The sequence below is a fragment of the Ostrinia furnacalis genome, unplaced genomic scaffold (genome assembly GCF_004193835.3).
Source record: "Ostrinia furnacalis isolate ACB-3 unplaced genomic scaffold, ASM419383v2 OfSCF2887, whole genome shotgun sequence".
Taxonomy (NCBI): domain Eukaryota; kingdom Metazoa; phylum Arthropoda; class Insecta; order Lepidoptera; family Crambidae; genus Ostrinia; species Ostrinia furnacalis.
Genome location: NW_021133126.1, coordinates 112,748 through 140,744, shown reverse-complemented (window position 1 = coordinate 140,744; position 27,997 = coordinate 112,748). Strand labels below are relative to the sequence as shown.

Genomic DNA, 27,997 nt, shown 5'->3' with positions numbered 1-27,997 from the left:
CCAGACGGCAACATCACCAGCAGTATCCTGACTTTCACGCCTGCCATCGACGACGCAGGCCGGGTGCTGTCCTGCAGAGCAGTCCAGCCTGCCCTGGCCCACTCCACCCATGAGGACGGCTGGAAGATGGAAATACAACGTGAGTATCGGTGGAGACTGGAGATCCAAAGTCGCTGACATAGACCGACAGATTAGCTGCTGAAGTGGCAATGGGCAGGGTATAGTATGCAGAACTGACGGCCGATGGGGCAGTAAGGTTCTGGAGTGGATGTCACGTACTGGTTCACTCGCAAAGTGGACCGACGACCTTACAAGGGTAGCATTAACAAAAGCCATCGTCTAATTTCTAGATTACCCGGTTGGTAGCGGCCTGCATCCAGCGCCTTCCTGCTACCTTTATGAGGTAGTCAGTCCACCTTTAGTACTAGTAATAGAGCAGTTTTACTTGTAACAGAACAATGATCACGTTTTAGTGTCAGTGTCACTTTTTCACGAACCAAACGTTTTCATTCTTGAACGTTACATTACGTAGAAAAGCCTTAGTCTATATTCACCTTTATAAGATGGCGTCGACTAGAACAGCTGTTTTATTAAACGAACAAATATTCCTTTAATTCCAACGACTTTAACGACGTATATTTAAGGTTAACTTTACTTCAACCTTCATTCCAGTTCATCCTAGGTTAGTCCAGCTATAACGTTTAATGGGGCAAGCTCATTCCATCTGAAAACTGCACTGAAACCATTAAGACATAAGAAATAGCTTCAAAGTAATCGCGTAATGGCTGGATAACAGCTTTTACTTAAATTATGGCGATCTTAAGATGTCTTGTATACTCTAAAAGCTGTCTAGAAACTAAATTCATAATCTACCAAAGATTCCAACTTGTAATAGCCTATTTTCCTAAAAATAACTATTAGACCGTCAATTACATTAACAAAAAATATTAGACACGTATTTATTTGTCAATCAAACAAGTATATAAGTTCCGCGTGACGTCACAAAGTGCTTAAAAGTTTGAACTTTGGCGCACTTTACCTCTCAATTTTCATTAGTTTGAAAAAATGTTAAGTTAACAGACGGACTAACTCAAACTCCAGTGCACTCTAATCAAACTAAGGAAACATCCTTATTGTTAGAGTTATGATATTATTTTGGAAAAATCAAAGACTGAAATCTTTTTGAGTCTAGATTAGGCAAAAAAGTGTGAAATAACTCAGAAATCTACTTTGCTGTGTTCTAGAACTTCTAGAGGTGGACTGAGAGACTAGGTACTCGAAAAAAGTGCACCAAAAATAGGAAAAATAACTTTTGAGTACACTTTATTTACAGTTTAATAATTCGACATTATCTATCTATAGAAATTCGCTATCAGGTGAATCAGACAAACAATTCTGCTTAATTTAATTAAAATCACCACAATAATATACCAAATAACTGTATCCGGAGTAATCAAATTAAGTGCATTTATTTGCTTAATTGGCACCAAATACAAGGCAAACCAAAGCTCATATAAAATCGAGAGCAAATATTTTACGAGGGACATTTTTAATCAGTCATTACATTGATTGTATAATTTTGTGTTATCAACAATGTAGTAAACTGTGCCCGCAACTTCATACAAAATTAATTAAATATTTTTGCCGTTTTTGCAACATTTTTCACTGTCCATTTTTTCATTACATATTCTGAAACGTTTATGACGATCTGTGACAAACTAAATTTCACGCGGGTGAAGCCGCAAGCTATTGTCATATAATGATCACTTCAGTGTCGTCCAACTAATAACATACCACACAGCTTCTTCTCAGCACTTGCCCATTTATTGTCCCGAAGCAGTGGTAGGGTTAATGCCAATGCTGGGAAATGTAAAAGTGATTTTCAAAAGCCTATTTTCTGTCTTCTGTACATAGAAGTTAGCATTTGACAGTCGAATTTCAACCTTATGGTCACACAAAAGATGTGTAAACAAACACTTTCTCCCACAGATTTACCCGTGGTAAAACTGGAATTGGGAGCCAATCTGGATGCCAGCAAAGTGGTGGAAGGATCCGACGTGTACTTAGACTGCAGGGTGCGAGCGAACCCGTGGCACACACATGTATACTTCACTCATAATGTAAGTAATAATATTTGTCAGTTCTAGAATTATTAGTTACTTAATATATTTTGTCGTCTGATTCTAAAACCATACTTCTAAAACTAAAATCATCAATAAAATGAAATACGTAAGCTTTTAGCATAGGCATCATACTCGTAACATAGGTACCAAATTATGTTGTTTTGTCACTAGGGGCTGGTTACTTATCTGTTCATTCTTTCCCATGGTGCAATAGTGAAGCCAGGTCTAGGCGTTCTTCTGACCAGTGAGACCTTTAAGCTTGAATTTCAAGCTACATTTATCTGTCCTTTCTTCCCAGGGGCAGTAGTGAGGCCAGACGGACGACGCCTGGGGCGTCTCTAAGATCCCAACTGACTAGCCAGGAGGCCAACCAGCCTTTTCTCCGCTATAATATCTATAATATTTTTCTGTTCTCCCCAGGGTGCAATAGTGAAGCCAGGCCCAGGCGTTCTCCTGGCCAACCAGAGCCTGGTCCTCCAGCATGTGTCAAGAAAGGCTGCTGGTGCTTACGTGTGCTCAGCAAGGAACGGGCTGGGCGAGGGGTCCAGTGAGAATCTCATGCTGGACGTGAAATGTGAGTGTTTAGGATTCTATGAACCTGAAACTAACTTAAAATCGTTGTGAAAGAAAGTTTACTTGGCCTCCTAGAAATCAGTATCGTTGTGAAATCATTAGAAAGATAAAAAACACATGATTTTTCTTTGCGTCGAGCAGTCGGGTAAATCGATACAAGGATCTAAACTTTGTGTTTATTTTTGGGTGTTGACACAATAGTTATCCCAATGTCTGCATCTCAATATTAAACACATATTGCATGGCAAACAATGAAGGATAGTTAAAGTTTGTTATTTTTATACGAAGATGATTTTCAATTTCACCGTTGGTCTTATAGTGTTAAATATTCTTGAGGACGAATAAATCCCACGTACCTATACCATGACACCCTGTATGTACATATGGAACGTACGAGAGGGAGAGTCCAATGATCGGCGAACATCAGCGAAAGAACGCGAGCAACGTTCTGCTTGCGAATTTTTATTCTGCAAAATTATTTCTTCTGTTAATTGAATATTTTGATTGCCTATTTAATATTAATGTCATTCTTCCTTCTGTGCAGTCACACCGACCTGCAAGTCGAGCCAGCCAGTGGTGTTACGTGCAGCGAGAGGGGAAATGATCGACATCGAATGCGATTTGGATGCCAACCCTAAGGTAAGGCAGTTTTTTTTCGTATCAACCAAATGACGTGGCCTCTCACTATAGGCCTTATACAGAAGCTCAAAGTTGCACAGCGTTCTATGGAGAGGGCTACGCTTGGTGTTTCTTTGCGAGATCGAATCAGAAATGAGGAGATCCGTAAACGAACTAAAGTCGCTGACATAGGCCGACGGAATAGCAAGCTGAAGTGGCAATGGGCAGGGCACATAGTACGCAGAACTGACAGCCGATGGGGCAGCAAGGTTCTGGAATGGAGGCCGCGTACCGGAAAACGCAGCGTGTGACGTCCACCTACAAGGTGGACCGACGACATCGTAAACGTAGCAGGGAAGCGCTGGACGCAGGCCGCACCAATCGATCAACATGGAAAGCATTAGGGGAGGCCTATGTTAAGCAGTGGACGTCCTATGGCTGAAATGATGATGATGATGATGAACCAAAGGACGTCTACTGCTGGACAAAGATCTCCACAACGACACGACCGGTCCTGCACTATCCGTTGCAGGTACTTCACTGGATCTTCGGTCTTTGATCTTCGTCTTCTGGCCCGTGGTCGCCAGTCAAGAACTTTTTTCCCCCAACGGTCATCAAGTATACTGGTATAATACAGGCTGTTCCTCGTCCCTGCTTCTCACTTGATGGAAAGTGGTGATCAGAGGGAAGGTGGAAGCGAGCTTCACCCGGAATCCTCAACCACAGAGGAATTCTAACTGCCGGAACACTGCAATGTTGATAACTTTCTTAAAATGATGTATCTGTTTTATTAATATCTATGAAAAATGGCAACACCGTATTTCTATAAACGGTTGCCATACGTAATAAAATGAAACCGCCATTCCTCGCAAATACCAGCATTTCTCATTTTATCGTTAATGTTAATGCGAAACTCCACAATTCAACGGGCAAATAAGTACTTTACCGTATTTGCGGTCGAAATATGTTTATTTTGCGAAGACTGTGTATTATTTGATGCATTTTATATACAGAATGTTACAAACATTTTCAGATCTCAAAGGGGATGATTCTCATGATGATCAAAATCAATTAGAGTTCTTGCAACTCACGAAGGCGAGTGAACTTTACTTGTGTGTGTACATGCATATAACGATAGTGTAAAGTCTATCAAAACTTTTGGAAAACGAACAGTCACCGAGCCACCACACATGTAAAGCTCACTCGCCTTCGTGAATTGCAACAACTATAAGTCATAAATCGTTGTCTCTACAAATTAATCGGTCAATTTGTATGTAGAAAATAGGATATTCTTTAAGCATTCAAAGTACGATCGGATCCCCCATTTCCAATGGGCACGGCGATCGAAGGTCCCTCCCCGTCTGATCCAAAAAAAAAACAGTAGAATTCCAAAAATATAACATTATAATAACTTGAAAAATGCAACTCTTAAAGGCTAAACATTTCAATAACTGCAAACATTTATCTAGTCTTATTGAGTACACGACTAAAAAAACTTTATATTTTTTAGTTGCGTTGCCTAAAATGTCCAACGAAATTTTAATTACGTTTCCACATACACCCTGTATGTTACGTCATCCCTTTGTCCAAGTTATTCCAATTTGGATTTCCCGATGTTTTTAAAGGGACACACTGTGCTTTAATTGCAAACCGGTTTTCGGGAATGAAAATAGAGAAGTTCCCGGCTTAACCCGCTCCGTATAACCGGGTGGCCCGATAAATTGGACGTTTTCCAGGGTTCTCGCCCACCACAAAGTCATACACTTTTGGGTGTCGCAAATATGCTACTTTTGAGTATTTGTCACAAGATAGACCGACGACATCATAAAGGTAGGATCATGGATGGATGTTGAGAAGGATGATGTGCCGCAGGAAAAACCTTTGTTTGTCATCTATCATCCGCTTTGCAATGGAGCGAAGTTGAGCCTTGACTTCGAACTCCTCCTATGTTCTTCTGATTAATTTCGTTGCGGGTCCAATGACAGTTTAACTTTCCCCCGGGACAAACTTGACCTTCACGGGTTGGGTTTTTATTGGCGGTCAAGCTGTAGATTCTGGCTACACAGGAGTTGCAGCGGTAGGAACGAGAGGTGGGAATAGTCCCGTATCATAAAAGAAGGCGCTAGACGCAATCAGCTACCTATGTTCAGCAGTGGACGTCCTATGGCTGATATGATGATGATAAAGTATTGATCAAGTATACTTTGTGTAACATCTTTAGGATGGAAGAGGCGTCATATATTGGTAACTAGCTTGTGTTAGGATTTACTGGCGTGAATTTTTCGTCATATAAAGACTTTTGCACGCTTTCACCATCAATAATCCCTAATTTTACGTGACCCCTATGGTAACACTTATCAGGCATTTTTTTTCATAGTGGTCACTTAAAAATTAGGGATTGGTAGTGAAAACGGGCATTAGTCTCCCTTGCAAATATCGAGTAAGAACTATCCTACACTTTATATTGTATTCTCACCTCTCTTTCCCACTTCTGCAACTCCTGTATAGCCAGGATCTACAGCTTGGCCTCCATGAAACCCAACCAGTGAAGGCTGAGTAGTCCCAGGAGATAGCTTTTGAATTTAATCAGAAGAATATGTTCTAAAACAAACTAGGTATCTCTATGCCAAAAGAAAGACCGATAGACGACGTTACTTTCGCATCCATTACTAACGAGCAAAAAGCTTTTTTTTATTTCTTGAAGCCTTTCAATAACAATTTATTGAAAGCAAAATGTTTTTTCGATAACGTCGAAGTCTTTATTAAACGATTTTTGTAACAAGAATACAGTGATTTTCCTACGCAAGTGTTTAAGATGGAGTAAATTACCATCAGAAACAAATAAATCTTAATTTCTTACATAAAACATGAGGATTTAATGAAACAATTACTGAAACGGGGAGTATACTTTACAAATAGCAGCCGGCATGCCTGATTATACATATGTAGATCGTTTTATCCACGAAGACGCGCCCCACCACTTTTTGGTCGAGGGAAGCGCGGAGTGCGGGGAGTTGGACCCGAGATGATTGTTCGGATCAATCAAGCAATCCTAGCGTCATTTTTGTAGTGTGTGTGTACAACAATAATGACGCATCCATGAGTGCACATGCACACTACAATAATGACGCTCGAATTGCTTGAAACGAACGATACGGCCGAGCCACATATTTTGACTAAAGTTTAGTAATTTGAAGTTAGTTCTTGTAGAGTGAGATAAGTTCTGATAACTTTTTGACAGTGCGAGCTATAATGTTGTGGTCGCGTGTTGGCAACCTTTTACATGATAATGTTTTTGGTGGGATAACATCTTTCTATGGAGCACAAAGTTGGCAATATGAGTCATATAGTCATATTATATGACACACATGATATTCAGTGAAATGCAGTCTAGGATGGTACATATCTACCCTGTAAGTGCCTATTCACTCTCGGCTTGAAAAGGCCCGGATTAAAATGCTCAATAAAGACAGCAGCAGGCTGAGCTAGCGACATGCTTATTGCGAGCTGGTTAATAATAACAAGAATCTTAAGGACAAACGGAATCAAAAATTACGTTAAGTATATGATTGAAAAGTAGTAATTTCTAAGTCACTTAAAAGCTTTGCATTAAGTTGTAGGTTCGAGATTATAAATATGATATACATGAGAGAACTGTGCAACATATCTGCCCAACACTGTCAGCAGATATGTCGGTTTAATAATCCTAATAAAGCCGCGTTTTCCAGCAATATTCGCGTGCAATTTCTACGTAAATCCGTATTCATATGTATTGTACCTGAACAAAGGAAGGCATACATTGTTTTAATTTGTTTGCCGATCTCATACCTCGTATTGATCGTGCATCGAAACAGAGTTTCGAATAATTACAGGTTTTCAATTGATTCTTATGTACACAGCGTTTGCTATTATTTCATTAAAGATTCATTTTATCCACTGACTTGGAAAAAACTTGCCTCAGATGGGAAGTGAACATGACTTTTAGCTTTCTGGTTGAATTGAAGGTGCGGACATTCTTTAGATGGCAGCGCGAAAACCTTTCCTTTGCGTATCGAATATAAGTTCGTTAAGAACAGACGGTGAAACGCAACTGCAACGAAACTGCAACTTTGTGATGATTCTGATGAATGAAACTGAAACTGAAAGTTTCAAACTGGTCGCGTCATGTGTGGTCTCTCAACGGTCGCTATGGCAGAAACTTATATGCAACTCAAAAGTAACTAGCAGTTGCAGTTTTGTTGCAGTTGCGTTTCACCGTCTGTTCTGGGCCTTAGGGAGGCTGTATTAGGATAAGCTTTATTAGATTACTTCAAATGATTTTCAATAAGGCGACAGTTGGTAACAACAGCTGTATTTGCCTTCAACTCGACTTTCAGACCTTTATTACAAAAAAGTTAAACGCTTGTTGAGCTGGTTTAAAATGACATTTGCATACGCATATTTTTTCTCTTCTCGTTCTTTCAATAAAAGTTATTTTCTAAATAAGATATGAAGAAGATCAAAGTTGCACAAAGGAAAGGGCTGTGCTCGGTGTTTCTTTACGAGATTGAATCAGAAATGATCCGTAAACGAACTGAAGTCGCTGACATAGCCCGACGGATTAGAGCTGAAATGGTAATAGGCAGGGCACATAGTACGCAGAACTGACAGCCGATGTGGCAGCAAGGTTCTGGAGTGGAGGCCGCGTACCGGAAAACGCAGCGTGGGACGTCCACCGACAAGGTGGACCAACAACATCGTGGTCGCATAGCTGAGATGATGATGATGAAATAAGATTTAAATTAACAATTCTTTTCAATTCAACCGGGCAACATGGAAAACATTGGGGAGGCCTATGTTCAGCAGTGGACGTCCTATGGCTGAGATGATGATGATGATGATGATGAAGATGATGATGATGATAACAATTATTTTGTCCACAGGATGCTATGTTCTACCACTGGTGGTTCAACAGCTCAGCGCACACTAAGCATGAGCTTACCACGTCTCCTGCTACCTCTGNGGTACACCTATACCAGGCGACGTGTTGGCACGTTCATACTATCTACAAGAATCTGGGGAGAGTAAACAATACTTAACTGTGGATAGAATTGTAAAGTCAAAGAAATTAAAGACAAAGAATTGTTAAAAAAAATCTGGATAAAAAAAGTGGGGAAGGGAAGAAGAGATGTTGGTACGTTCATTCATTAGATTGAGAATTATATTTTCGGTACAGTAGGCAAGAAAGTGCTGTATGCCACGCCGCTACCTACTGGTCATTATGGTAATCATTGAGGGAGGCCTATGTGCAATAGTAGACGTCCTGTGACTGAAATGATGATGATGATGACAATAGAACAAGACCACCCCCATGTCCCCCATTCTTCCCGTAGATGTAAAAGCGTCTAAGGAGTGTAGTTTAAATCCTACATTTACCTCTGGTAAATTAGAGAAGGTAGTTCCTGCAGTGGAGACTAAATGACCTGATGATAATGTATTCTCCCCAGGTATCTTCACGTACATGGTGAACACGTCATCGGACTACGGCTGGGTGCAGTGCTCGGGGACCAACTCCGTGGGTAGGCAGACGAAACCCTGCCTCTTCCATATCCTGCCTGCTGGTAAGTGTTAGTTTAAGAATTATGTAGAATTTTGTGTAGTTATAACAGGAGCTATAATGCAATAAATATGTTTTCCAATATGCTGTAGTGGGTATACTGCTAGACACGGCTAAATAAAAATCATGTCAGTACGGGCATGCGATGGTTATCCAAAAACACACGTTTTATCGGTATTATGGTCTTTTTCCACGCAAATCCAGTTTTGCGGGATCCAGTAACGCAGGACTGCCAAAAAACCGCAAAACTGAACTACTCGTATCATGTGAACACATATCAAATTCTCTATTGAATTTGAACTACAAATTCCAACGGATCGGTTCACATTAGAGATGAGACGTATTTACTAGAACAGATCCACACACTAGGTATTTTACAGTACTAGGCGGCACCTATTCCAATTTTTTAAATACTTGATCCACCTAGTATTTTATAAATTACACGATTTCCGACCCTACCATCAAAGTAATAGAGGTTATTATTGCGTAATCCGTAGGCGTGTATTACGCGCACCTAGTATTTCTCGCTAAGCTTATGTGCGAAATTAGAGATTCACTCCGTCTCTGTCTGGCCAAACAAATTTGAGCGCGACGAAGCAAACGCACACAAACGTAGTCATGTAAATAAGAAAAAATATGTAAATATATTTTTTTGAAATTGATATCTTTTAAATACGCCAACTTTTAAGTTGACAGTCCTAAACCTGTTAAAGTATGAAGGGAGGAATTATTATTCAATTTCAAATTGCATTATTCATACTACGCTTGTATCTTTTCAAAGAAAATTGTATTTTAAAGTCATATTACGTGGATTAGTCCGCACTAGTCGCGTCAAGTACCTATGCTAAATTACTACGTACTAGGTGGAATAGGTATTTGGATCGAGTATTAATAAATACTAGGAATAGGTGCACCTAGTATCACCTAGTATAACCCATCTCTAGTTCACATGATTAGATCCTGCAAAACACGGAACTTCTTAACACAGCCTGTCTATCAGTACAGATGGCAGCACATCAAGCTAATAACTGTTATAGTTTAATTCAGTTGTAATAACAGAGGTTTTTAAAAAAAATATAAAAGCGCTGGCGACTCTACATACATGATTTTGCTAAGTATAATCAACATAACGTATTACAACTCATACAATTTTCATACCCATATGTAGATTCCGCAAAAAATATGGCAACAATTTCAAAAAGAGCGCAGCGTGTACATTTTCGGTATTGCCACTAGCAATTCAAATGACAACAGAGTCTGGCCTGACTCCAACACTTAGGGTTGCCAGTTCAAAAGTAGAACTTGATTTAATCAACCGTGATATTTTCAATACGTACCCAGAACTTGTTTTGCAGCCAATTTTTGGAGGGATTTTAATAACTTTCAGGCGGTAAATGATAGACGAGCAGCACTTTCACACTTTTATTGATTACAAAAATCACAGCGAGCAAGAGCTCCGATCAGTTCGATGTCTTATTTTCGACTGACGCTCCGACATTGATTTCAAGTATAAGTCGATCAAAACAAGTTCACAGTGGTGGGGAAAACGGAAACGTTAAACACCACCTGATGTTTTGAGAGACTTATTGTATTTACATTTAATTAATAATTTTGTAGACATATTTATAAAATAGTAAACGATGTAAAATAATTATTCATGCTTATTAAAATACAATATTAAATTTATAACAAGTTTATTATTTAACAAGTATAAGTCGATCAAAACAAGTTCACAGTGGTGGGGAAAACGGAAACGTCTTGAAACACCACATGATGTTTTGAGCGACTTATTGATTTCATATTTTATTAATTAATTTTGAGAAATACATTTAAAATAGGAAATGAATTAAAATAATCAATCATGCTTATTAAAATAGAATATTTAATTTATAACGTGTATCTTATCTAACAATTTGAATTTTTGATGTAGAATAGGAACTTTTTGTTAGTTATTGCTTGAATAGTTTGATACACAGTATGGGCATGTTCCCACGGAGACATCGCTGTTTTGCAAGAACCGTTTTTTGCAGGATCCCGTTTTACAAAACATATACGTTTAAGTTTTACTACTGTATACGTGTTTTAATAATAAAACGTTCACACGAACATCCCGTTTGCACTTTGCAGTCTCGCAAAAAACATGCCCGTTTAAATTTTTTGTAATTCGATTTTTTCAAATTCAAATCGTTTATTTCATATTTCTCATGACAGTCCAGTTTTGCGGGATCCTGCATTACTGGACAAAACTGGATTGCCGTGGGAACGAGCCCTAATCTCTATTTCAAATTATTTAAAAACGCTACAATTTGTGTAGATGGGCGTGCGCTAGTTTTATTTCTAGGAATTCATAAATTACAAGCCACTGATTGTTATCAACAAAACACTGCTTAATTGTCTGTATGCACTGCACGCTATTGTTCAAACTAAATACTATTCATACTTGAAAAACTACCCACTGCACACTGGCCCGTTATTGTCCCAAAGCTGTGGTAGGGCTAAAGTATATAGGGACGTATAAAAGCGCTTTTAGAAAGTCAGAAATAATGCAGAAAATAATCTACTTTTATGACTTTTTATAGCTTTAATTGGTTGAAATTGCAATGTTTTCTGCATTTTTAGTAAAATTTTACTTTAATTTACTCAAGGTGTTGTTAAGCCAGTTTCACAGACATTTTTTGTTATTTGGTTTCTGAATAAAGAAAAAAAAATATAAATAAACAAAATAAAAAAGAAACACAGTGCCTATTTTATGCATTCTGTAGAACACAAAATATTTATAGAATACTTAGTTAACAATGGATAGCCATTTATACAACAAAAAGAAGAATCCTAAGCTATTTTTAGAATAGCTTAAAACTTAAGTGTGTTTAGAAAATTTTAAAAAATGTTTACCATCGCTGATGGCCTAAATTATGTTAATTTCGCTAAGTACCTATTTCTATTTTTCCTCATGGCAACCCTAAACAGTATTACAGCAAAAACTTTTAGGTTACCAAGCTATTATATTAATGTCATCGGATTCACCACCCCTGTAATTAAATTTCGCGCGCTAGACAAAAATGGCGGCGTTTTTGGCTGATGAATTCAAAATATTTTTCCTACTCGTCATTTTTTGACAAGCTTTCCAGTGAAACGTGGACAGCATGTGATCATAGTGATAGGGTAATAGCATTTTAGTGGTATAGGTCTACCAGAATCTCATGGCAAACGAAAATATTGGAAAAGTGTGTTTTTCATATGGCAATTGTCTATGGCTTTATTGTCACCTATCAAAGAAAATTATGAAATCTGTCAGCCGCTGCAAAAATTTTGTAATCTCGTCTTGACTATTTGTTATTTTTATGTAAAAGTCGAAAAAGCTCAAGCAATTCATATTGTTTTCAATGTGAATTGTAAAATAAGGCATAATTCAAAGTCAATCTTTGATTTTAAAGCGCGTCGTCGAGTTGACAGTAGGTAAGTTGAACTAAAATGTTTTGATACATTTAGTTTATTACTCAACTGCGTCAGAAGGAGCTTAATAGCTACTTTATCGGGATTTTCAGGTGTATCTCACAAATTGGTATAGAAGAATGGTCAAAATGTTATGTCCATGTAAAGAAAATTGAAAAAGATTTCATCAAGCAAGATTGAATAATGGAAAAGTTTCCAATTTTTTTCTTTTAAATAAACTTGAAATAAATATAATAAGTAAAACTCATAAAAATTCGGAGTATAAACAGTAAATCACCCCTCTGGTCCAGTGCTGTTGACAGATCCATTTTTTTTTAAATCTAGCAGTTTTTATTTTTCAGCTAGGGTCCCTCAACTTAAACTGCGATCTCCAACCCGCCTGCCAAGCGTGGGGATTATGGCAAAACCCTCTACTATAGTGGAGGAGGCTCATAGTCCAGCAGTGGACTGTAAAGGGCTGTTGATGATGATGATGATAGGGTCACTCAAGATTCTTTCTTAGTAAAATTTTGTAACCTTTTTTTAAAAATATCCCAGACCCATATACAAAAAGAACGGCACCGCCTATGTTTCAGTTCCACGCGAAAATATATAGGTAATTTAAATAATTAATTTCTCAGACATTTCTTGATGGATTTCAAAAAAAACTTCACCGTCTTTTTAGTTCTGGTCTATATTTTAATCCCATTCAGAGAATTATAATGTTTTTTTAAATGCTGGAAGAGCAATTTACTTACAATACCTCTTTATCTTGATCTATTGAAGAACAAGAAATGCAAGTGGAGCTCTTAGAATCGTTTTCTAGTTCTGAATGAAGTGATAAGTACTATGATGCATAATAAAATTAGTTACCTACTTAAAGTAATATACGATTTATTTATTTTTCAAGACATTTTCCTATGTTAAAAATCCGATGTATAACAACATTCTTCATACACATACCAACCTAAAAATGAATATACATTTTAGGTTAGGTTAGGTTAGTACGTACGTCTTGTTCATTAATACTGAAGTCATAAAAATTAAACAGTATCAAGATCGTTTATTCTAATTTCCCCAGTGTTGCTCTCAACAAAGTTTATTTTCCCTATTTGCCATGAGATTCTGGTACACCTATACACTTGCAATTGGTTTTCGAATCTCAGTCAATTATCTAGATCAGTGGTTGTCTGGGCTACGACTCATCAAATACAAGTTCTCTAACTCGGGACCCACCTATAGGATAATTACCGTTACCAACATACCTAAATAAAGGACTTTCCAAATTACAATCCGTTCGGGCGGCTGACAGTCGCACCCTGTCCAGTGGTTGGATCGGTAGGGTGGTGTGGTGGCCTACAGGCATACCAAGCCATTCAGATGAGGTATCTTGATTCTTGTCTTATCAGCAGAAGGAATTCCTATTAATCCCTTTCATGTGGTACTCTAATAACTCATTTTATAATAACTCATATAATAACAAAAGAGATACGTTTGTATGAGAAGCTCACCAATTCTCTTCATATCGATTTCTCAGTAAAAGTAATATACTTACAATAGATCTGTATTACTATTAATAAAGACCGTATAAATGAGGAAAACATTTTCCACACCATAACGTTTTCCAAGAACAATTTCTATCTAAATTCTTCCAGCTTCGGTGAAAAAGGAAAAGGGGAAAATATATGGAAAACCCGTCATTTCCCACGTGTCCATGTCGTTGTACTTCTACAGTGTCACGTCAAGCTGGGCGACGAATGAAACAGAAACCGGCAATTATCAAAGTAATATAGCCACAAGCTAACATTTTAATGCTAGTCGTTGATAGCTGTCTGTGTATCCAGTTATTTAAGTTGACACTGATAGAAAAGTAATACTTACAATAAACTTAACTATAGTTCGTTCGCTGTAGCATGGTGTAGGTGACAGATTTTTCTGTTCGGTTTGGTTGGTGGTAGGGCTTGTTCTAAGTCCGCCTGGCTAGCTACCACCATCTTACCTAAGTCTGTCGCCATAACAATAATGTTAACAGCATTGTTGTGTTCCGGCAGTTAGAGGTAAGATAGCCAGTTCCTCCGTAGTTGAGGATTTCGGGTGAAGCTCGCTTCCACCTTCGGCCTGATCATCACTTACCATCAGGTTAGATAAAGGCCAAGGGCTTCCTCGTTGTGGATAAAAAAAAATACCGAATTGTCATATCATTCGTAACAGGTTACAGTGTCAGGACACTGCCTATTGGCCATATTGGACGTAAAGAATAGTACATCCGTTCTGAAGTGATGCGGTTACAAACATTCCACCATGTTTTTTTATCAATAAGTATTTCTCTTTCTTACAGACAAACCATCAGCAGTGAAGGCGTGTGAGATCACGAACGTCACTTACGACTCCTTAACCCTCAACTGCACTCCTGGTCATGATGGCGGCATCCGACAGTCGTTCCTTCTGCAGGTAAGTATTTGCTATTTATACCAAAAACATTTTCACATAGTGCCAAGACGAGACCGTATGGAGTGCACTACTATGTAGTTATAAGATTTCATAGAGCCACAATTTTAACTCTACACGTTTGTCAAAATATGTGGCATGGCCGTTTCGCTGTCGACTTATGGAAGAGATGAATTCATTCACTATTAAATAAATACTGGGTCATTTAGAGGAATGTACTTTAGTCAAAACAAAATAAAAAACATATTTATATAATTATTATTTAAAAAAAATAGCGGAAACATAAAGTAAAAAGAAGTACAAGCTGTTAAAAATCATATGCTGCTTTTACACTGCGCGGAAATTAGCCAAGTCAAGTCAAAAAAACAGTGGGGTGGGGATCAAAAATGTATGAATTTCATCCCCTCTCATCTGTTTTTTTGACTTGACTCGTCTAATTTCCGCATAGTGTAAATCCGCCAATAGCGAGGACGTTCTCAAGTAACTAACTTCCAATAACCAAACAGAAAGAAAGAATAAAGAAGAATAAATAATTACTTACATCGTTTTATCTATAGATCTCATTTAAAAGGCCTTATTGTGTTTTGACTACAGCCTTTGCGGGACTCTCAACACATTACTCTTGCTTGGTCTCTTCAATGATTTATCAAATATCAACAACTTACTGAACAATCTCAGCTTAGCCCAGACTACGAGTATAAGTACCTACCTCTTTCATAAAACTATTCCATAATTCTTACACCCAGTTACGTTAACCATCGTTAACTAAACCGTATCCTTACCCCTTAACGCAAGGGGCCGGCAATTTCCCCCACACGAAACTGTCACATTGGATTAGTTGTTTACTTGTCTTATAAGATTATATTTGTTTTTTCTTACCCGTTGCCGATGAATTGGGGTCTTAGCCAGCTGATTTATTGCCCCGTTTCGGTGTATCTCACTTATTTATTAAAATGAAACGATGTGTGTTTTTGTTTGGGTAAATGGAGCGTCGCGGGCGCGGTGTGAAGCAAGATTTTAGAACAAGGATTTTTGGAAAATAAATAAATATCCTTGGACATTTTATACTACTCTTCTAGTCCCAAACTAAGCAAAGCTTGTTGGGTAGGTACTAGACAACGGATATAAAAATACTTAAATACTTTTTTTTGTAAATACATACACATTATACATAGTAACACCCAGACCCGTCTCAGAAATTAAAATTCATAATTTCAATTTCTGCCCGGCCGGGAATCGAACCCGGGACCTCTCGGCATAGTAGTCCGTTCTAAACCACTACACCAAACGGCCGACAAATATTAGGATATCAAGGTAGCAGCGTTTCCATTTAACGTATACGAAAAAAAATACACAATTGAAAAACTTTATTTACCCCTTTCGCCTATTCGGTATGTCTTTTAAAATCTTAACGGAACAATTAAAAAAGCCAGAGGTAAAACTTATACCTGTGTGTGAGGTTAGGGCTAAAGGCCAAAAAGCTCTTTTAATATTAAATCATTTTGAAAAGTTTCATATTTTTCTGCCCAACTTGGGGAGTGTAAGCTAAAGGTCACGGCACACTTATCAATCCAGAAAGGGATCAACACCGTATCGCTTTTTGCCGCGAAGCGAGGCGATTACATTATGGTACGGATAAGTGTGCGTTGCAGTATGGAATTTCATACAAAGAATACTGACCGCCTCACGTTGACACGGTTACGATCCGTTTCAGGGTTGACAAGTAGGTATGATTCGTCCCTAAATCTTCCATTAGCGTCTTTCCATTAAAGAGGGTCGTATTCTTGCATGTAGAGACTGAAAATCTGATAAATATAATGGTGAAGATAATGATGATAATGATGATGATGATGATGCTAATGATGATGACAACTATCTCTGTCCAGGTCTTCGACATGGCCACCGGTCTCCTTCTCCGAAACATCAGCAACGACGAGCCGGAGTTCGAAGTCGGCGGGCTGTCAGCAAGCATGTCCCTTGCTGTGTCAGTGCGAGCCTTCAACAAGAAGGGCTCTAGTGAACCGCTGACCCTGACGTCCAGTTTGCTGAAGTACCCGCAACGGCACACAGGTTAGTATTTATTTACAGGTTTCACAATAGGTAAAGGTATTAAGGATTCAAGCTGTGTGCCCCGCTGACTGCCATTTAAGTATTTGCACTGCAATTTCAGTATATTGGTCCTCCTACAGTGCTTCTCATATCTGATTCGATGACGTAAGCAGTTAGGTAGTAGGCATGCAGGACTGGTGGAAAATCCTGTTAAGTCCAGTAATGGAAGATTTTGATCGAAACGTTGATTCCGAAAGATGTTAATGTACATGTGTCTTCCTGATAAAAATCAATAATATTAAACCTACCTACTACAATAGGTAGGTACTCCATAAAACTATTTTGTTACTTACTAGTTTAAGCACTTTTATCTATTAGGTAACTAGGTATTTGTCAATTTTAACGATTTCTTCGTAATAACTATAACTACATACCTACGTGNATGCACTCTAAATAAAGGACTTTTTAAATTACAATCCGTCCGGGCGGCTGACAGTCGCCCCCTGTCCAGCGGTTGGATCGGTAGGGTGGTGTGGCGGTCTACAGGCACACCAAGCCATTCAGATGAGGTACCTATCTTGATCCTTGTCTTATCAGCAGAAGGAATTCCTATGAATCCCTTTCATCTGGTACTCTAATAACTTATTTAAAAGAGATACGTTTGTATGAGAAGCTCACCAATTCTCTTTATATCGATTTATTAGTAAAAGTATATACTTACACGAGATCTGTATTACTATTAATAAAGACCGTATAAATGAGGAAAACTATTTCCACACCATAACGTTTCCAAGAACAATTTCCATCTAAATTCTTCCGGCTTCGGTGAAAAAGGAAAAGGGGAAAATAGGAAAACCCGTGATTTCCCACATGTCCATGTCGTTGTACTTCTACAGTGTCACGTCAAGCTGGGCGACGAATGAAACAGAAACCTGCAATTATTAGAGTAATAAAGCCACAAGCTAACATTTTAATGCTAGTCGTTGATAGCTAACTGTCTGTGTATCTAGGTATTTGAGTTCAATCTGATAGAGAAATAGTACTTACAATAAACTTAACTATAGTTCGTTCGCTGTAGCATGGTGCAGGTGACACCCATTTCATTCAAACCACTTTGACAAGTTCCATAACTAGATGGTGGTGGTTACTTCTTTCCTAGGTGTGCACGGATAACAACGTTTTTGTGGTCGTCTTAATATAATCTCTCTTCTTAGTCAGGCACTCTTGTCAGTCGTAGTTGCGTTAACGAGGTACACGGTGGGGTATTCGATTCGATGTCATCTCCGAGGGTAGCTCTCCTGGCGATGTGCTTCCATTTCTGACGGTTAGAGGCGTCGCGAGTACACTGGACCATGGTGGACTCAGTGGCCTTTGTGATGGCGTCTATCCAGCGGGCAGGGGATCGACCGCCTTCCACCTGGCCCTGAACTACCAATATCTCCATCAAGTTCTCATTTCTAGAGACCTCGATATTGAGATATCGATATTGGAAATACAAAATTGAGCCAAATTTTTTTCGTATTCGTTAATACCGAATTGTCATGTGTCATTCGTAACCTTGACACTGAACTGCGGCCTATTGGACGTAAAGAATAGTAGGTACATCCGTTCTGAAGTGATGCGGTTACAAACATTCCACCATGTTTTTTTATCAATAAATATTTCTCTTCCTCACAGACAAACCATCAGCAGTGAAGGCGTGTGAGATCACTAACGTCACTTACGACTCCTTAACCCTCAACTGCACTCCGGGTCATGATGGCGGCATCCGACAGTCATTCCTTCTGCAGGTAAGTTTTTACTCATAAACACTGCTAGTTGCTACCCAGCAGTTGCCTAAAGTTTAGGCATCTTTGTCAATTATTTGACTATAACATTCGGAATGGTGGGGTTGACCGTCATTCCTTCACCACAAAAGTCCGCTTAAAAATAATTAATTTACTGAAATAAAAATAGTGAAAAGACACAAAGACCAACAGTAGAAAGAAGTACAAGCTATTATCACAGCGAGTGGCGTTCTCCAGTTACTTCTAATAACTAACCAGAGCGAAAGAAAGAAGAATGCACACAAATACAGGGTGTGATTTTGTAAATCAATGCCCATCTCAGGGGTCGAAGTGCACATGAAAGTAGTTAGAAGAAGAATATAAATAGATATTTAACTATTACCTCCTGTCACATAAAAAAAAACTTTATTACTAAAAACCTTGTTCAAACGTATCCTAATTCCTACACCACCGCCGCGGCCGCCGCCCCGAGAAAGCGGGGGGAATGACCGATAACTCGCCCGTGTAATAATATACCATAATTTCCTGATTTCATGGATTTTTCCATGAAAATTTAAGGTATTTTTTGGCATCAGTGTCGTGTATACTATCACCCCTTAGATGGGCGTTGTTTTACAAAACCACAGCCTGTATAATAATATTATTATCAATCTCTGCAGTTACTTTAGCTTTTGTTTTCCGACTACAACCTCTTTGGGACTCAAAAACATACTCTCGCTTATTTAATGGATTACGAGTACCTATCAACAACTTCACACAACCTATAAATTAAGTACAAACCTCTTTCATAAAACAATGTCATAATTCTTACACCCAGTTACGTTAAACATCGTTAACTAAACCGTATCCTTACCCCTTAACGCAAGGGGCCGGCAATTCCCCCCACACGAAACTGTCACATTGAATTTGTTGTTTACTTGTCTTCTAAGATTATATTTGTTTTTTCTTACCCGTTGCCGATGAATTGGGGTCTTAGCCAGCTGATTTATTGCCCCGTTTCGGTGTATCTCACTTATTTATTAAAATGAAACGATGTGTGTTTTTGTTTGGGTAAACGGAGCGTCGCAGTGTGAAGCAAGATTTTGGAATACGGATTTTTTGGAAAATATTAGGATATCAAGGTAGCGCTGCCGTCGAACGCATTAAAAAAAGAGAAATTTTACAAACACTTTGTGCCTATTATTATTTATCTTTTCCAATCTTAAAAGTAGGCCAAAGTTAAAACGTAAACCTTCACATGTTTAGACTGCGCACATTATCTGGACGACAAGGTGACGAATAATAATGTAATTTATAGTTTTAACACCCTTCGATATTCCTAAGCATGCAGCGGCATGCTAAATTAAACCATTAACATTGCAATTCAACAGTATCATTAAAACTATAATGAATAATCGTCACCTAAAAATCCATTACCGTGCCATCCCGAAAATGTGCACAGTCCCTTAGGGTGTGTGTCTGCACATGGAAAAAATTGGAGAGGGTTGTGCTTCTCCAGTGAAGACTAGAGACCTGATGATGAAGAAGTTTCTCAACCGAATCTGACTGTCAACTGAATCTGACATTAATTAAAATTAATCTTGACTGTATTCGAACAACTGACATATATTTACTGACATTATCTTTATTGACATATTGTAATTCAAATAATTTATCTGTTCTTTGTTTGTAGTTGGAAAGTTCAGATTTTTTTTAACTATGCATGGGTCAATAAAAAAAATGTAATAATCACACACTAGCTTGCTGGTGAGATAAGCTGAACTGTATAACTATTGTAACATCTACCTTGTTGTATTACCTTGTCTCGGTGAATAAATGATCTTTTATCTTTATCTTTTTATCTCAACCATATCTTTGTCCAGGTCTTCGACATGGCCACCGGTCTCCTTCTCCGAAACATCAGCAACGACGAGCCAGAGTTCGAAGTCGGCGGGCTGTCAGCAAGCATGTCCCTTGCTGTGTCAGTACGAGCCTTCAACAAGAAGGGCTCTAGCGAACCGCTGACCCTGACGTCCAGTTTGCTGAAGTACCCGCAACGGCACACAGGTCAGTATTTATTTACAGGTTAAACGACACATACAGGTAGACCATTTTCGTAAATTAAGGATGCAAGCTGTGTGCCCCGCTGACTGCCATTTAAGCATTTGCACTGCAATTTTAGTATCGGCTATAGCAGTTTTATTGGTTCTCCTACAGTGCTTCTCATATCTGATTCGATGACGTAAGCAGTTAGGTAGCAGGCATGCAGGACTGGTGGAAAATCCTGTTAAGTCCAGTAATGGAAGATTTTGGTCGAAACGTTGATTCCGAAAGATGTTAATGTCTCTTCCTGATAAAAATCAATAATATTAAACCTACTACAATAGGTAGGTACTCCATAAAACTATTTTATTGCTTACTAGTTTAAGCACTTTTATCTGTTAGGTAAGTAGGTATTTGTCAATTTTAACGATTTCTTCGTAATAACTACATACTCGTACCTACGATACAAATGTTGTTTGTTTATAGGATTTTTTATTTTAAGGAAACCGAACCCAATCACTTGCGTTATTGCCTCAGTTTCGATTACCTGCATTAGGTACCCAAGCATTCCCGTGTTACCAACTGTAAAGCCACCGTGTCCACTAGGTCGGATTGAATTAGTGCCTCTAAGTGCGTGCTCGGCGAACTAATGCCACGTTAATGAAGACATAGACTGATGAGTAGACTAAAGGCTGTAGACGCCGCATTTGTAAAAAAGTCATTTCTTCGTTTTTTTTTGTAATAAGTGTCCAGTTTTCCGTAATAGTAAGAGCCAAAGCATACGGCGGCGATGCGACGCGTCGTCTTAAACACACTATCCACGCTCCGTCATTTGACGAGTATCGTGTGCTTTGTCTCTAGAGTTTGATTAGATACTAATTGCCCTTGGCTGTGTGATTCTGATAGAGTAGAATAGGATCACCTTCTCTTCCCATGGATGTCGTTAACTATAGGACAAATACGCGAACATCAGCACTTCCCAACCCGCCTGGCCAGCATGGGAAGTGTAGTCCAAATTCTCCATCTGTCTCTGATATTTAAAGAGGGTCGTGCTCGCTCCAATCAGGGATGTTATGGATATCCGTAACCGTAACCGTAACTTTCGGATATCCGAAAAAAAATATCCGTAACCGTAACCGGTATAATATTATTCCTATATCCTTAACCGTATCCATAACCGAAACTACATATCCATAACATCCCTAGTTCCAATCCAGTTAGTTGTCCCAATAGGTACTCTAGTCCAGCGGTTCCCGAATGGTGGTCCGCGGAACCCTGGGGTTCCGTGGAAAGTCCGCAAGGGTTCCGTAAAAAATATTATCCCACGTTTCGTGACTGACGTGGTTCGCTCGCGCAGACTTGTTTACGCACAAGGGAGGGGCAGGGCATGCAGGCGGAGTAGTACGGGGGTTCCGCTAGGAAAACTATAATCAATTAGGGTTCCTTGGCAAAAAAAAATTTTGGGAAACCCTGCTCTAGTCAAGCTTCTCTGGCGACCAAACTGATCCTGTGGCTAGTAGGATTTGAAGAGGTACGAATAAGGGAAGGGGTAGTCTTTATAGCACACCACAACAAATAAAAATACATAATATTGTACAAATGGATCTAGAAAAATTCTAGAAACTCAAAGCATTAATTTTGTCCTCAGCGCAAGTCCCAGTGAAAGTGGAGTTGACAACAGTGCTGATAGTCGTGCTGTGTGCTGTGGGTGTTATTGCTGCTGTAACAGCCGCATCAGCTGCTGTGTTCTGCTGTCGGTACTGCCATGAGAGGGACAGTAAGTAGATAGATAGATGATAGATAGATATACAGTGTGAGTCACGTTAAAGTGTACATATGAAAATAGATGAAACTAGACCTATTTTTATCGACAAAAAATAGGTCAAAAAATTTTTGAGATTTCTTTTTATTTTTTTATAGAATTTTTTTCTTCCAATTACTTATTATAAAGAAAACGTAATAACTTTTAAACTCATCAGTATATCCTGATAAAATAAAAACAGTAATAACGCTANCGTTACAAAAGTTGTTTGTATTGTTATAGGATTTTTTATTTTAAGGAAACCACACCAAATCAAGTAGCTTTAATTCCTCAGTTTCGATTACCTGCATTACACAGGCATTCCCGTACAGTAAAGCCACCGTGTCCACTAGTTCGGATTGAATTAGTGCCTCTAAGCGTGCTCTGCGAACTAATGGCCGTTAATGAAGACGTAGACTAATGAGGCTGTAGACGCCGCATTTGTAGGAAAAGTCTTATTTCTTATTATATTTTATCTAAAATAAAGGCATAATCTTTCATCACTCATTACGAGGTACACCATAGATATTTTACCCTACTAATATTACAAATCAGTGAGGATGGATGTTTGTTAGTTATGGTCTCTTTCACGTAAAAACTACTAAATGGATTTAATGGACTAATGCCCGTTTTCACCATCAATCCCTAATTTTTAAGTGACCCCTGTGGTAACACTTAACAGGAATTTTGTTTAAATAGGGGTCACCTAAAAATTAGGGATTGATGGTGAAAACGGGCATTAGTGTCCAGTTTTAAAGTACACGATGCGTTAATTCTCCATCTGTCTCTGATATTTATAGAGGGTCGTGCTCGCTCCAATCAGGGATGTTATGGATATCCGTTACCGTAACCGTAACCGTAACTTTCGGATATCCGAAATAAAAAATATCCGTAACCGTAACCGGTATAATATTATTCCTATATCCTTAACCGTATCCATAACCGAAACTACATATCCATAACATCCCTAGTTCCAATCCAGTTAGTTGTCTCAATAGGTACTCTAGTCCAGCGGTTCCCGAATGGTGGTCCGCGGAACCCTGGGGTTCCGTGGAAAGGCCGCAAGGGTTCCGTAAAAAATATTATCCCACGTTTCGTGACTGACGTTGTTCGCTCGCACCGACTTGTTTACGCACAAGGGAGGGGCAGGGCATGCAGGCAGTACGGGGGTTCCGCTAGGAAAAGTATAATCAATTAGGGTTCCTTGGCAAAAAAAATATTTGGGAAACCCTGCTCTAGTCAAGCTTCTCTGGCGACCAAACTGATCCTGTGGCTAGTAGGAGTTGAAGAGGTAAGAATAAGAGAAGAGGTAGTCTTTATAGCACACCACAACAAATAAAAATCCATAATATTGTACAGATGGATCTAGAAAAATTCTAGAAACTCAAAGCATTCTTTGTCCTCAGCACAAGTCCCAGTGAAAGTGGAGTTGACAACTGTTCTGATAGTCGTGCTGTGTGCTGTGGGTGTTATTGCTGCTGTAACAGCCGCATCAGCTGCTGTGTTCTGCTGTCGGTACTGCCATGAGAGGGACAGTAAGTACCTCAACCTTACGGCTGCAGTGGAGGCCATATACACCCACAAGGTAGACCGACGACCTTACAAAGGTAGCTGAAGGCGCTGGATGTAGGCCGCTACTAACTGGCTAATCTGGAAATCATTAGGGGAAGCCTATGTTTAGCAGTGGACGCCCTATGGCTGAAATGATGATGAACCTTACGACAACTGATACCTTGTGAGTGATAGTGTAATGTAACCTTCTACTTCTGTGTTCTGCCATGCCAAAAATTTCATTGAAATTGTAGTACCTACTTAGGTACTACAATTTCACTTTTTAAGAAACTTTTGTTTCCTCTCCATCTGCTGCTGAAATTCTTTTCATATTTTAACTCATTTGGAATGAGTTAGTTCTCATTGATTCAATCTATAGATCCATCAACACCTGTTTCGTTCCTTCCAGATAAAAATGAGAAGGACAAGCGACAGCAAGATGAAACGTCAAATATACCCCTGACAGGCACGAAAGAGACTGAGAGCGTTGACAGTTTAGGTAAGTACTCTGATCAAAAACTGATATAAAGAAGTAGAAGTAGGTAGTTTCGATCCATTCAGCTACACATAAAAGACACTTCCCAACAAGATTGATGTACAAAATCGGTAATAAAATAAGTATTAGGTAATTTGACAAGAATTGGACTAATAACAATATTCGTTTAAAGTTATAAAGAAAAGTTTTTCAATAGGTCAACGATCATTTTACTCAGCGCGTGTTAATCTCGTTGACACTATAATAAAATAAACACTTGATATTGTACTCTGATATCGGTAATATTAAGGCTGATTTTCACCACCTAACTTAGACCGTAACTATGACGTTAACCGGTGTTTTTTGTATGGTGTTTGACAGATTTTTGACGTTTGTCAAAGTTAAAGTAAGATGGTGCAACCCAGCCTAAATGTCTTTTACCATTTGAATGCTACTAACAACCAATTTCTTTCCAGATAAAAACCCCGACATCATTCCACTAGATGGCAAAATAAGCGACAGCTGTTCGAACAAGTCGTCGACCACAGACTACAGTTCCATCCGACCTTTAATTTCCAAAACCCCATCCGACAAATACGACATTCCTCCAAACTGTGACAGATTCTACGACCACAGCATAGAACCCTGCAACCAGTATATCCAGGTTAGTGTTGGAAATTACTAAAGCTTAATTTGACTGACCGTCATTTACGGTCAAATTGGACAAAACGGTCAAAAACTGACTAGTTTTTGACTACAAACTGTCAAAAACGGTCATTTTCGGTCAATGTCATTTCAGTAATAATTTAGTACTTATTGAAGTTTTTTCTTAGATTTTGTGATTGATAAAATTCTACAACATCTTAATAAATTACTTCTTTTAAAAATGTGTTTTGTAATGATTTATTATAGGTTGAACATTTTACAGTGAGCCTACAACTTCTAAATTGAAACAATAAGTGTTTTGTAATGATTTATTGTGCTCTCTTTCTTTCCCTACGCAATTGCCCCGCTCACGTGCATTATAGGTGAAATGGCAATGTCGCATCGCCCCGCAAGTCAACTTTTAATGACATCTTATTCTCTCATAATATAATACAAAATAATGTTCCTTCATTTTAAATTGTAGGTATATTAGGTTTTTGACCATCGTGACCGGCCAGATTCAGTCAATTTACATCTCTAATCCAGGTTCGACCAGACTACCGCGTTCGACCTACGTACCAGCCTATGCCGATGGCCAACCTTGGGCCCAGTATACAAAGCTTGGGGCCAATGAGCAGTTTGCACATGAACGTTGGGCCAAACGATTGTCACAGGCCGTACGATAAGGTGTATGAAGATTGGCTGAAGTATAAGAATGCTTTGCCTTTGAATACTACGGGTTTGGTAAGTGTGAAACTACTTGATGGAATTTGATGAACCTTAACAATGTACGAGTATAATCCAATAGCACCTTTTGCAAGGCATAACAAATTTTGGTTTCAAACATGCTAAAAAACTGAGTTATACAGGGTTATTAATTTGTAGAACACCAGCAACCAGGTTATTGTTGTATGAAAATTTTCTCGAAAACGGTTTGAAGTAGGGACGCGTGAGTAATTGGAAACTGCATAATTTCATGAATTTTTAGTCACTATGGAGCGTTTCATAGGACAATGATATCAGCTATCTAGTCCTGGTACGTCGTTGGTGTTTTACAAATAACCCTGTATAGGCAAAATTTCAACATTTTTTAATTTTCAGAAAGTATTTTCTTTTATTCGGTATGCTTATTAAAACACCCGTGACTGCTTCTATACAGGGTGTAAGGTAAATGGGTATATGAGCCGACACTAGCCCATGTTAACATAGGCATATAAATGGCATGGTGAAGTCAGAAAATTGATATCTTCATTTTATTTTTTTTAATTTTCATACAAAATAAATTTTATAAAACCCGATTTCTATGAAAATTAAAATAATTAAAATGAATATATCAATATCACCGTACCATTTATATGCCCATGTTAACATGGGCTAGTGTCGGCTCATATACCCATTTACCTAACACCCTGTATACAGGTTTGCGGGCAGTCTGTTATCCACCTTCAACTCTATATTCTTCTAGAAATAATTATGTTTTGCTTTCTTTCCACCAGCTGCCCCCAGAACAACTAATGCCGCCCGAGCTCTACGCATCCCCACCATCTTTATACAGCAACCCAAGCAGAAACCCCCTAAACCTGGCCCAGATGCCAGAACTGGAGCCCAGGTACCACCTGGAAAGACTGCAGGACTCCAGGAGTTGTTCCAATTCGCCACCAGTGAGGTTCAATACGGAGAACACCAGTGCTTACTACAGCAAAGGCGTGATGGATAGAACTACTAACACTTTTCCACATTTGAAAAGTAGGTTAAATGGTGAGTAATTTTTGTAATTTTCCAAAAAAAATTCTTTAATCTTCTTTAATAAAAAAAATAATAATCGCAAAATGTGTTGGTAAGCGCATAACTCAACAACGCCTGGATCAATTTTACCAATTTTTTTTAAATGTTCTTTGAAGTCCAAGGATGGTTTTTACTAATTTTAAAATTCGAATAATTTCCGGGTAAACCCCGGGCGAAGACGCGGGCTGAAAGCTGGTAAAAAATTAAATAAAAAGGTAAAAAGACAAAGAACATTAAAGGCTCAGCCTTTAATGTTCTTTGTCTTTTTACCTTTTTATGCACCATCTTACTTTATTTTTAACAAACGTCAAAAGTCTGTCAAACTCTATACAAAAAGCACAGGTTATTGTTATAGTTACCGTTAAAGTTAGGTGGTGCAACTCAGCCTAAACAAAAACACCGGTTTGAGTTATAGTTACGGTTAAAGTTTTGATGGTGCAAATGAGGCTTATGTTGCAAAAATAAAGTTGAGTCAGTATCAAAAACAGCATAAAAAATTTTAACTGCCAGATAGATTATTTCATGTATTTTTTTTATTTTAGTTACTATTTCATTTTAAAATACTCAGGAAATATTTGGTTTTACTAATGCCCGTTTTCACCATCAATCCCTATTTTTTAAGTGGTCTCTATGTTAACACAATTTTGGATTGATGGTGATAATGGACATAAGCACCTTTAAGGCATCTTTCAAACTAGTCCCTATATCTTCAGAAATCTTGAATCGTTTTTAAATAAACTTTATTTGTTTTGTCCCCAGGAAATTCATCGAATCAAGGCGACAAAACTAGTGCAACGAAATCAACGGACACCAACCTAGAACATGTAACAATCACAAACCAGGAGTGTGGTTGAGTGAAGCGAACAGTGAAGTTTTCACTGCATTCTGACTAAGTGAATTGTAAGTGATAAGTGACAGTGCAGCCACCCGTCCGAAGAATTCAGTTGGAATAACATTGTTTTACTTTAGTTGACTAGGTACTGTGAAAATTTAGACTGTGTATTTTATGCAAAAGATTTTTTTAATTTATTTTCAAAATTGTAATTACATTTCAAAAGTGTACTTAGTTGATTTCATTATAAAAAAATGACA

The 27,997-nt window shown here is 38.4% G+C and overlaps 1 protein-coding gene across 1 annotated transcript; it reads left to right on the top strand.

The window, feature by feature from the left end:
• On the top strand, positions 1–27,997 carry LOC114356750 (nephrin). The gene is made up of 15 exons (XM_028310098.1): positions 1–139; positions 1,990–2,120; positions 2,544–2,697; positions 3,241–3,335; positions 8,237–8,325; positions 8,796–8,914; positions 14,681–14,793; positions 16,677–16,860; positions 21,870–21,881; positions 22,297–22,425; positions 24,410–24,499; positions 24,952–25,139; positions 25,667–25,864; positions 26,617–26,878; positions 27,665–27,997. Exons 1-15 carry the CDS (start codon positions 127–129, stop codon positions 27,757–27,759), a joined length of 1,872 nt encoding a protein of 623 aa, XP_028165899.1. The 5' UTR covers positions 1–126; the 3' UTR covers positions 27,760–27,997.